This window comes from Fundulus heteroclitus, unplaced genomic scaffold (genome assembly GCF_011125445.2).
Source record: "Fundulus heteroclitus isolate FHET01 unplaced genomic scaffold, MU-UCD_Fhet_4.1 scaffold_132, whole genome shotgun sequence".
NCBI lineage: Eukaryota > Metazoa > Chordata > Actinopteri > Cyprinodontiformes > Fundulidae > Fundulus > Fundulus heteroclitus.
Window position 1 is genome coordinate 394947 of NW_023396544.1, and position 11196 is coordinate 406142.

At 45.2% G+C, this 11196-nt stretch overlaps 1 protein-coding gene across 1 annotated transcript; it reads left to right on the top strand.

Moving 5' to 3' along the window:
* Positions 1–259: 259 nt before the first annotated feature.
* Positions 260–10156, top strand: LOC105919628 (zinc fingers and homeoboxes protein 1). The gene is made up of 8 exons (XM_012854988.3): positions 260–1129; positions 2710–3015; positions 3101–3597; positions 4793–5005; positions 5114–5329; positions 6029–6193; positions 6401–7633; positions 9452–10156. Exons 2-8 carry the CDS (start codon positions 2814–2816, stop codon positions 9734–9736), a joined length of 2811 nt encoding a protein of 936 aa, XP_012710442.2. The 5' UTR covers positions 260–1129; positions 2710–2813; the 3' UTR covers positions 9737–10156.
* The last annotated feature ends 1040 nt before the right edge of the window (positions 10157–11196 follow it).

Consider the following 11196-nt stretch of genomic DNA (forward strand, 5'->3'; position numbering starts at 1 on the left):
AAAAAAAAAAGAAAGCAAATATCTCCCAAATATCAGACCGCGCCCACCAGAAATTGTCCCGGTCCTCCCAATTAGCCACTCCCAGCCTGGGGCAGCGTAAAAATTTCATGCCACACTTTTCAGATTTATTTCTAACTGCTTAGTAAAAACACATTTTCTTCCATTATTAAACTATGTGCTACTTTGTGTTGGACCCAACACACAGAATCCTTATAGACTATAAGCTCTGGTTGTGAAAATGTGCCAAAAATAATCAAAAGGTTCAAGGGGTGTGAATACTTCTGCCAGGCGGTGTATGCTAACTTTATTGAGGCTCTTTTAAAAATCTTGTTAAAGCGATCGAGGCGCTGCAGAGAGGAGCGCTTCGCCTTGCCTGCTGGGGAAGCCAGCAGCGTGTCCTTAAGTAGCTTCTCATGTTCCCCTCGCAGGTCATCTAAGGACATCCTGGCTCGCAGCCGAATCGGAAACGAACGCGTTTACGGCCCTGAGCGCTGGTTCCCCGGCACCCCGTGCCTTCAGAGCCCGCAGGGACCGGCCTGTCGTTCCCAAAAGCACTTCACGCTGGTGTTAAAATGGGCCCCCCTTTTGTTTTTTACATAAACTGCTAACATCTTTTTTTTTCTTTTTTTTTAGATTCCCCCGAAAGTCGCCGCGGAATGACGTCAACACGTATTACATTGAATGATGACGCTGTTTGATCATTAAAAAAAAAAAAAACAGCCGTTAAAATATCTGAGAAATAGGTCACCGAGCAACAGAAGCACCGGGCGGCGGGTTTAATGAGCGGCTAGCAGGAGCCGTCCCCCACGGCCGCGTGAACTTTCCCCAGGAGCCGCCTCTGCCGGGAGACAACCTGCGCGGACCAGGAGAGAGGCAGATGTCCGGTGTTTCCAGCATCAGCAGAGCGGGGCTGGCTGTAGCTGTCTGAAGCGAGCCGTCTGCCTCCGCCTGGCTGCTGCCCCCCTCGGCTCGGCTGAATGGTTAGCCGGAGGAGAAAGGGAGGGAGCAACAGCGACGGATACCAGCGGGGAGCACCTGGAGGCTGCCCTGCTGCCGAGAACCCAGGAAATCAGAGCCCGCTTCGCCTCCGCAGCCCGGTAGCAGCGCGGCGCACATTACTGTAGTTCATGTAAGTTTACCGGCCCGGCTAACACGGGCTAGTTTGGCCCAGCGCATCAACGCGCTGCTTTATGGAGGACAAAACCGCCCTCTCATGTCATCTCTGTGTTTATAAGGGAATGCTTTGTTGTTACTTCAACAGCAAACCAGCTAGCTGACACCTCCACGCTGTCCGCGTGAAGCCACTTCCCAGTGGTAGCAGAGCAGCGCGAGCTCACAGTTATCTGGGTACACGCGCAGCTTACGCTCTGAAACCCCGCGAGGTCCTGTAAATGTGGCCCGAAGCCCACCGCGGTCCGGTTTTACGGGTGATGGAGAACACATCCGGCAGTGGGTGACCAGTAACCAGGGGTCTGCTGCAACCTTGCCCAAAAAAAAACACCCCCAGCTAAACAAAAACTACTATGAACTGTCTGAAAATGACTAAAGCAAGAGTGCCTTTTCAAGAGTTAACTGAGTTTAGTATTATAGGGTACAAATATAATATAATAAAGGTAATTTATTTCAGAAAGTTAAACTCATTGATTACATAGATTTGTTACACGCAGACTGAAATATTTCAGGCCTTTATTTCTAGGTACTGGAGTAGGTCTTAGCTGTCAAATGTTTCACATAAACAGAGGTCTGCTTTTTGGCCGAGACAGATGGCTTAAAGTCAGCCAGTCGCATTAACATTACAGGATTTTAGACCATTTATGTTTAGGATGTTTTTCCAGCGTTTGTGTTGCCAGGCAAAAACAGAATCCTCCGGGAATGTGGATGGTTCCCAGATTTAGAGACAAAGGTAAATAAACGAAGCTGGGTGTTTTCAGTGCTCTTGTGTTACACTTCAGCTACACTTCCAACGTTATTTGGAATTTGGAGGGGTTTTAATTTGGTTTACCAATGTAAAAAAAACAATGTAAAAAGAAAAGTTCGGTGTTATTGTAGTTAATCCCCAGATTCTGATCCCGATTATTGCTCTTATTTATCACTTCTCTGCCATAAGTGACAAATATAACTCTGCACAGTCCAGCCTTTGCACTAAGTTTGAATCGACTTCACAACTTGTAGACTGTTGCTGCTGTGACAGAATCTGCCATCAGGATTTCATTCTTAAAATTGAGGGCTTTTATCCTGACTTTTCTGCCGCTCTCTTAGGCAGGGAGACAGGAAGTTTCTGCCCCTCACTCAGCAGTGTGTTAATGCTGCAGGTTTGCATAAAATTTGAAAGATTTTTACGTACATTTCAGACAGTAACCGATGTGCACCGGTCAGATTTTACTGTAATAAAGGAGTGGTGCCTCCCCAGCTCCGCATATATGTGAATTAAGAGCCCCATAGCAAAGCAAAACTTTGTAAAAATTTATTAAAAATCAAATGAGGAAAAAAGTGTGAAATAAATGGTTTGTTGTATTAGAAACTAATATTGCTAACTAGGTCAGACACTGTTTTCCCTTTTATATACCTGCTGTATTCTACTCCTTTCTCCCCCCCACAATGTTTCCTACTGTCGCAGCAAAGTAAAACATTGTGAATTTCTTTGCTGCGCCCCCATAAACAAAGGCCAGCATCCTCACGGTGCTTCCGTTGTTTTCGTTTCTCATCTAGAGAAACGAGATCCCAAGAATCCAGCACACCGGCTCGCTGTCCTGCAATATGTGAACCTCGACAGCTCTGCCACAGCACAAGTACGCGTCACTTTGAATCGAACGATGTCAAGCCGCCGGAAATCCACCACACCATGCATGGTGCTGCCTTCGGATGTGGTGGAGCAGGAAGCCGTGGAGGAGAAGACGGAACGAACAAAGGAGGAGGAGGTAGGGGACGAGGAGGAGGAGGAGGAAAGGAAGGGGAAGGAGGCGACCGAGGAGCTTGGTCAGTCGGTGGTGGTTGTTCCCACTCCACCAGATGCAGGTAAGGCTCTCACAGGACAGAGGAGCAGTGGAAAGGTGTAACCCAGTAAAAAAATAAAAGTCAAACATTAATTTTCCCACTGCAGATGAAGCCGATGTCTCCGTGGTGGAAGACCTTAAAGTGGTCAGCGGTTCGCTGAAATTAAGGCCGGAGGATTCACCAGAGGATCCGAGTGGTGGTCAGATGACTCAGGAAGCCCAGGGGGACTCCCAGAAGGAGGGAGGAGCTGACTCGGCTGCGGCTTCAGCCATCTCCCTCAGCAAGACTCCAATCATGAGGATGAAGACCAAATCTGAGCCCAAGAGAATCGCCGTCTCCCTCAAATCCACAGATGAAGCTGCGGGCGAGGGTTTGGGAGGAGGAGGAGGAGGAGGAGGAGGAGGAGGAGGAGGAGGTGAGGGGGATCTGGGTGGAGAGCAGGAGCCCATCGAAGCGCCACTCGGACCGATGACGCCCGTGGAGATGCTGCTGCACAACTCCATGAAGTTTGGGGGAGGTGGCTTGCTGGTGAGCCCACCATCAGAGCAGCAGAGAAAATCTTCCATTTTAAACCCCACAGTCCTGCCTGCTGGTCTGGCTCAGGTAGAGAACCTCCAATATTTACTTTAATAAAACTTTAAAAGCTTTGCAGAATTTTTCCTGCAGGTTAAATCTTTTTAAACACTTTGTTATATTATAACCAGACTTTATTTTATTGGGATTTTATGCCCCAGATCTCCCAGCGGTAGAAAAATGACACAGGGTGTTGAAATTTGGCGAGCATTTAGTATTTAGCTCCCTCCCCCATGTATTAAGTCTTTGTATAGTGGCCTTTTGCTGTAGCTGTAATTAGACTTCAGGGCATATCTCTACCATCTTTAAACATCTAGGACTGAGACTTTGGTCTATTTGTCTTTGAAACATAGCTCAAGCTCAGTCAGGCTGAATAAAGAGCAAATATAAACAGCAGTTTTCAGTTATTCCCAAAACGTCTGAAATGGTTTGTGTCTGAGTTTTTACTAGGGCATCCTAAAAGATGAGTATGTTTGATCCAAGTCATTCCATTGCAGCTCTGGCTGTATGTCTAGAGTCCATGTCCTGCTGGGAGGGGGATCTCCACCTCAGCATGTCTCCTTTTGCAGCCTCTCTGACTTATTTTGCTCCAGAATTGTCCTGCATTTAGCTCCATCCATCTCCTCACCTACTCTGACCATTTCCCCCCACGCCACCATGTGTCACAGACTGTGGGGATCGTGTGTTTGCAGCTGTTGTGCATGGTTCGTTTTCTTCCACACATGGTTTTCATGTAGGCCCAAATGTTTAACTGTGATGACATCTCCCCAAAGCATCTGGCACAAAGATTAGACTACACAGGTAGCCTGTATTTCTGAGTTAGCTGACTTCTAAGTTAAATTGGTAAAACTGGATTTTGTCCATGGGTATCATAGTGAAAGGGTTAGCTGCACATGCAGGCCACACTTTTTAAGATTTTCATTTGAAAACATTTACAACCATGTGTCATTGTGCTTCTGCTTCACAGTGGTGCACTTCTTTGAATTGGAGCCTATACAATCCCAATAAAATGCATTAAAGTTTGTGGTTGTGACACGAGAAAAGGTGAAAAAGTTTAGGAGTTACGAATACTCCAAGAGCTAAGCACCACTTAAAGAGAGATGCTTTGCAGCTGACTCAGCGTCTTCTTCAGGGACCTTTTGGCTCCGCATGTTCACACGTTTGGTACTACAGCGTCAGCGGCCGCTGTGTTTAATGGTTTTTGGCCTCTGTGCTGTCGTGCCAGGTGCTCTCAGCCTTCCAGGCCCAGCAGAGTGCAGCAGCAGCCGCGGCCTCACAGGCCCAGCTGCTGATTCCTCTGAGCAGCATCCCCTCCTACAGTGCAGCCATGGACTCCAACCCCCTCCTGATCAACACATACAGGAAGTTTCCTTACCCCTCTCTGGCAGAAATAAGCAGCCTGTCAGCACAGACGCAGTTTACAGAAGAGCAGATCAAGGTAAAAGTTCCATTATATTTCATAGATTCCTTTTTTTCTGATGATCAAAAGTTCATCTGTCTCGCTTGTTGTCCTTTTTCGGACTAAAAACACTTGATCTGTGCGCAGGTGTGGTTCTCAGCCCAGCGTCTCAAGCACGGCGTCAGCTGGACTCCAGAGGAAGTGGAGGAGGCCAGGAGGAAACAGTTCAACGGGACCGTGCACACAGTGCCTCAGACCATCACCGTCATCCCTGCACACCAACTGTCAGCTGCTGCCAACGGCCTGCAGTCCATCCTGCAGACCTGTCAGATCGTGGGCCAACCGGGCCTTGTGTTTACACAGGTAGGGAAAGAAGGAAAGACTGGTCCACGTTTCAACAAGCTGGGAATGTGGCTTTGGATTTCAAGCTCGCCGTATGAACATCATCTTTGCCTTTGGACTTTCTGTATCCGACTGTTTTCTTTAGGTTTTAATTGGCTGGATTTAGAAACCCTAAATTGACTGCTAAAACATAATGTGTTCCCTTACATATTGTTAGTGTTCATGTCCCTGTAGCATTTCTACATTTTGTCAAATTACCACAACAAACCTGAATATACTTTTTAGTCGCAGAGAGAGACCTGGGCAGAGGTTCACCTCACAGCTGGACAGTGACCCCAAACATGCAGCCTGAGCTACAGGGGAATGCTTTATATCTAAGCATATTCATGTGTTATAGTGGCCCAGTCAAAGTACAGACCTAAATCACTATGAGACTCATTGGAAAATTCAATTTATCCCGCACAAGACTTTAATCAAGGAGGCAGAATACAAATGCATTTGAACGTTATTTAAAAAAAAAAAAAAAACAACTTTAAAATTTTCCTTCCTTTCACAATTCTACACTATTTTTAGTTGGTCTGTGGCCGTAAATCCCACTAAATTACAATTAAATTTGTTGCAAAGTGAAGAAACATGCAACATTTCAGAGGGTCTTGATAGTTATGCAAGTGCGTGAGTCAGTGAGCAGGTTTAACCGGTTTGGTCTCTGGCTCTTTGTAGGTTGGTCCAGGTGGGAATCTTCCAGTGACTAGTCCAATCACGCTGACTGTGGCAGGATTGCCCAGTCAGTCTCAGAGCTCCAGCCGAGTCTCCTGTCAGTCCACACCGACAAACAGTGAGCTAAAACGGGCTACCACAGTCCAGCCTCCCTCTCTGTCTCCACAGGTTGGGACACCTTACACATCAGGATGTGCTTGCTGTTTGGTTGCATCTTCAGACGTATTTCACTGTTGTTTTTAAACTTGTACTAACCATAATTAAGTGGTTTCAGCATTATTGCCATTTGCCTTTGTCCCGTTTGTTGCTTCATTGTGTAAAGTGACACCACAGGAACACCATGTTGATGGCTGACTTTTTCTCTGCCTCTCCAAGGAGAACTCAGCCCTCAGTGCTGACTCTTTCAGTCTGCGTCCTAAGAAGTCCAAAGAGCAGCTGGCAGAGCTGAAGGCCAGCTACCTGAAAAACCACTTCGCCTCAGACGCAGAGATCGCCCGGCTGATGAAACTCACCAATCTGACGAAGGGCGAGATCAAAAAGTGGTTCAGTGACACCCGCTACAACCAGCGCAACTCCAAGAACAGCCACGTGATTGTTTTCCACGACGGAGGCGGCCGCGGGGGCAGCAGCTCTGGCATTGCTGCGAACACCCCCATCGTTATTGACTCGAGCGACGAGACCCCCACATCCCCCCATGCTCCAAACACTTCCCCCGTGAAGGAGAAGGAAAAGGAGAAAGAGACCCGAGTCAAAACCTGGAATCCTTTCCCCGACTTCACTTTGCAGAAGTTTAAGGAGAAGACTCCCGAGCAGCTGGTGGTGCTGGAGGAGAGCTTTGAGAAGAGCAGCATGCCGTCAGACGAAGAGCTGAGTCGCCTGAGGACAGAAACCAAACTGACTCGGAGGGAGATCGATGCCTGGTTCACTGAGAGGCGAAAAGTTCCAGCTGTGAGTACGTCCTCTCCGGACTCCTCTGAGGGAGGGAAAATTGAAACGGATAACTCAAAGGCAGAGGAAGGAGGGGAAATACAAGGTTCAAGCGCCTCCCCTCCGTCTGCCTCCTCCTCTAGAAAGGGGAGTCAAACTCCTCCAGGAGGTCGCAGCAAGCAGCTGTCTGGTAGCAGCAAGAAAGACCTGAAAGAAAAAAGCAAAAAGACTCCAGAGCAGCTCCACCTCCTCAAAAGTGCCTTCGTGCGGACGCAGTGGCCCACGCCGGAGGAGTACGATCAGCTGGTGGAAGAGAGCGGCCTTCCTCGCCATTACATTGTCAGCTGGTTCGGGGATTCTCGGTACTCCTGGAAAAACGGAAACCTGAAATGGTTCTTTCAGTACCAAAGTGGCAACGTCGAGGGACCAAGCGACGCAGGCGGCAGTAAAACAGGAGGGCGGAAAAGACGTGGACGAAATCGTGGCTGGGCCCGGTCCAAAACCAGGAAGCAGCCAAAGAGGTCCTCCTCCTCTTCCAGTGCAGATGTCAAAAGATCCCCTCCGTCAAAGAAATTCAAGAGTGGGCGGGAAATCCTGAAGGAGTACTACCTGAAGCACCACTTCCTCAGTGAGCAAGATTTAGATGAGCTGGTCTCCAAGACCAACATGAGCTATGAACAGGTGGGTACTGTAGATTGTAAATGAAAATAGCAGGTGATGTGTTTCCATAAACTAAACATATAAAATGTCACATTTATGTAGAAATACTTTAGTGAAGGAAGATTTCAGAACCCATTTTTATTTTGCTTTTGAGCTTTCCACCCCCTTCTAATGCATCTAAAGAACAGGTGAGAGCCTCTCTCCATTTTACGTTATTTTATCTTTCCTTAGTGGTGTAGTTTATGCCTAGATTTAACTTTTTTATCATCTTTTATTCATTAAGTATGTGTAAATTTCTGTGGGCAATGTTATTTTGACGACAAGTTCTGTCACAACTATGAATAACGTTTGTCTGCTATATTGTATAGTTACAATAGCACGACAGTTCAAAAATCTATGCACCTGAATTAATCAGAGCTTGAACCATTTTGCCCTGCAGAATGGTGGTGAATCTTCAGCAGTGTAGACTGAGCATCTGCATAATGTAGCATGATATTGGGTAATGGTATTATCATGTTGCTGTTATGATAGTTTAGAGAGTACTTGCATTTTTTACACATATGGTATAAGTTGTGGCTCTTACATCACATTCATTTCTTTTAAATCACACAAAACCCACCGATTGTATAATGCAGAAGGAACTGAGCAGAGGTAGTGCATACAGTCAGTGATCCATCTTATGCTACATGTTGTTTATCTTTTATGTTTGGTTTGGCCCTGTAACAAACCCACATCAATTCAATTTTCAATTCAATTTTATTTATATAATGCCAATTTACAACACATGTCATCTCAAGGCAGTTTACAAAGTTAAACTCAGTCAAATCATACAGAGAGATTGGTCAAACGTTTCCTATCTAAGGAAACCCAGCAGATTGCATCGAGTCTTGACAAGCAGTATTTACTCCTCCTGAAAGAACGTAGAGCCACAGTGGACAGTCGTCTGCATTGTTGATGGCTTTGCAGCAATCCCTCATACTGAGCATCCATGAAGTGACAGTGGAGAGGGAAACTCCCCTTTAACAGGAAGGAAAAACCTGCAGCAGAAACAGCCTCAGTGTGTTCCTCTGGATTCTCCCATCTGTCTCCAGTTTTCCCCATTCTGCATCAGATTTTATAAAAATCATTGCCCTACCCATAGTCAAAAACATGAAATGTTATAATCTGTGAACGATAGAGTTCAGATTTATAATTAAAAAATTTGTTGACGAGTTGCAGCAGATCTGGCAGATGGATGCTACCTCAACACATTCGACTTTAATTCGCTAACAGGGACGTTGTTCGGCTGACAAAACTGTCATATTGTTGTGCAAAACAGAAAATGTTTATTCTGTGTAATGTAGGGCCGTATCCCATGAATAGGAACTTTTTCACTTGTTTTAAATTTCTGAAATCTATCCAAACAGCGACTCTTGTCTGGCTACCTCTTAGCCTTCAGCTGCTTTGAGAATTTCTTCAGTTCTCCATAAACTCATTACAGTAAGACATCTTTCTGCAACAGGCAATTATTATGAATGAAAGCTTAATTGAACCTCGCTTCAGGTTAAGCTGCCATTTTATAGGACTTTTCACCTCATCAGAGATTTGTAGTCTTTAGCTTGGTTCTTTTCTCTCTCTTGCACACCAGGAGCATCTATATTTATGTCATAGCAAACTTTTCCCCAGTGTTTGAGAGGATTACAATGTAGCAATGTGGGTGCTGGAAGTTTTGTGCAGTGCTGCCACCTTGTGACGGCAGTATTTAATGTAGTATGGCTGGTTCAAATAAGAGAAATTGTGCCTTATTATGTGCCACTAGTTGCAGGTACTATTTTAAGCTCCATCTCTGTCTGTGAAAAGGTGAGGGAGTGGTTTGCTGAAGTTCAGCGACGCTTGGACTCGGGGTTGGAGCCCTTCCCGGAGCCGGCTGCGGGGAGAACGGGTGGGGACAAAGCAGCGCAGCAAGAAGCAACAGAGACACACGGAGAGAGATCAGCCAACGCCGAGGAGCAGGCTGAAGCAGGAGTGGGAGAAGAGGAGGACGACGAAGATGACGACGAAGACGACGGCGACGAAACAGACGACAGTGAGGTTTGGGAGCCGTCACGTAGCGTCAGGAAAAGTTTGTCCCTCTCCGAAGACTAAAGGTTGAGATCTGACCTGAAAATGGAGTCCGTTAGGTCAACACCGGTCAGTTAGTGAAATTAAGTTTTCTTTGCTTGTTTGTTTGCCACTGACGTGCATGAACAATTACTGTTTCACTTTTTCTCAAAAACCTCTTCAATCGAGTGCACATAAGACACAAATAAATAACTTCAGTTCCATCTTTTAAGAAAAAGGATCAAGATCAAACTTTGACAAAGTTTATTAAGCAGCTGCTGCAAAATAACTTTGCAAAAAGAGAATAATGTGTTAAAACTGAGCTGAGAATGTAACCCCCCACCAACCCCTAGACCCCCAACCCCCAAATATCTCGTCCATAATATAATGTAAAAGGTGGATTATTTGGGTAATCCTCAATTTGGTCATCCACTGTGTTCCTGAAAGTAAACAAACTTGCTGACTGGAAACCTGGCATATTTAAACTTTAAAGATGCCAGGTTTCCAGTTTAAACTTTAAAGTATTGAAAAATACATGGAAAACCTTTGCTGGCTTGAATTATGAAACTAGTCAGTTTAACCAGCTTTCAGTCGTCAGTTCAATTATCAGTTTTTTTCGCTCCTCTGATGATGAGGTATAAAGACTGAGAAATTTAAGGTAACCTTAGTTTTTTCCTTTAAAGCTGAAATTTCCTTAGTTCTAAAACTGACTACAGTTTGTTCACACTGATAGTAAAATGTTCACTTTGAGTTGCAACTTGCACAATTAAAAAGATTCTCAAAAACTGAGCGTGTCTATATACATCTGCTGAGGATTGGTAACAAAAAAACTATGAATCTAATTGTGGAATTCACTTTGATTATTGATTCTAGTGTCTAAACTTCATTAAAAACTTCAGTTTGTGCTCACCAGGAGTCGTCACCATAGTCTGAGACTGAAGCTTAACTTGGCAATAAAACGAGTAGCCAGATGCTGCATAGATGCCGATGCTAAGATGCTTTTAAATAGGACAGAATGTTTTCCCTTTATACTGCCTTACTGCTTTAGTAACATGAGAAATTTGTAACTGAACATCTGCAAATGCGATGGTGGAGATGCCGCAGAATGTGTGTGGAGTCCTAATAATGTTTTTAAACTCTTTTTTTTCATCTTTTGATAAAAACAAATGTCCTGTGCTGTTTTGACCCTTTTTAAAAGGGATACTTAGATCCAGACAGTAAATCTGCTGTGCCAAAGTTGGAAGTGTTGCCTCCCGTACAGAGAGCAGTGCGTGGCTGGAGACGCTGTAGACAACGATGCCCACTGTGAGGTATAAATCCTGAAATCGTAAAAAGACAGAATGTTCTTCATTGGTGGCGGATCTAAGTGTGGATCCCAGATGGATTCAGAGAGAACCAAACGATCATGATTATAATTAGAACAAAATCACTGACACAAGATGTGTAAATCATTGTGCTGTGAGGAAAAAAAGGTTTAACAGTATTTCAAATTAAAATCTGAACCT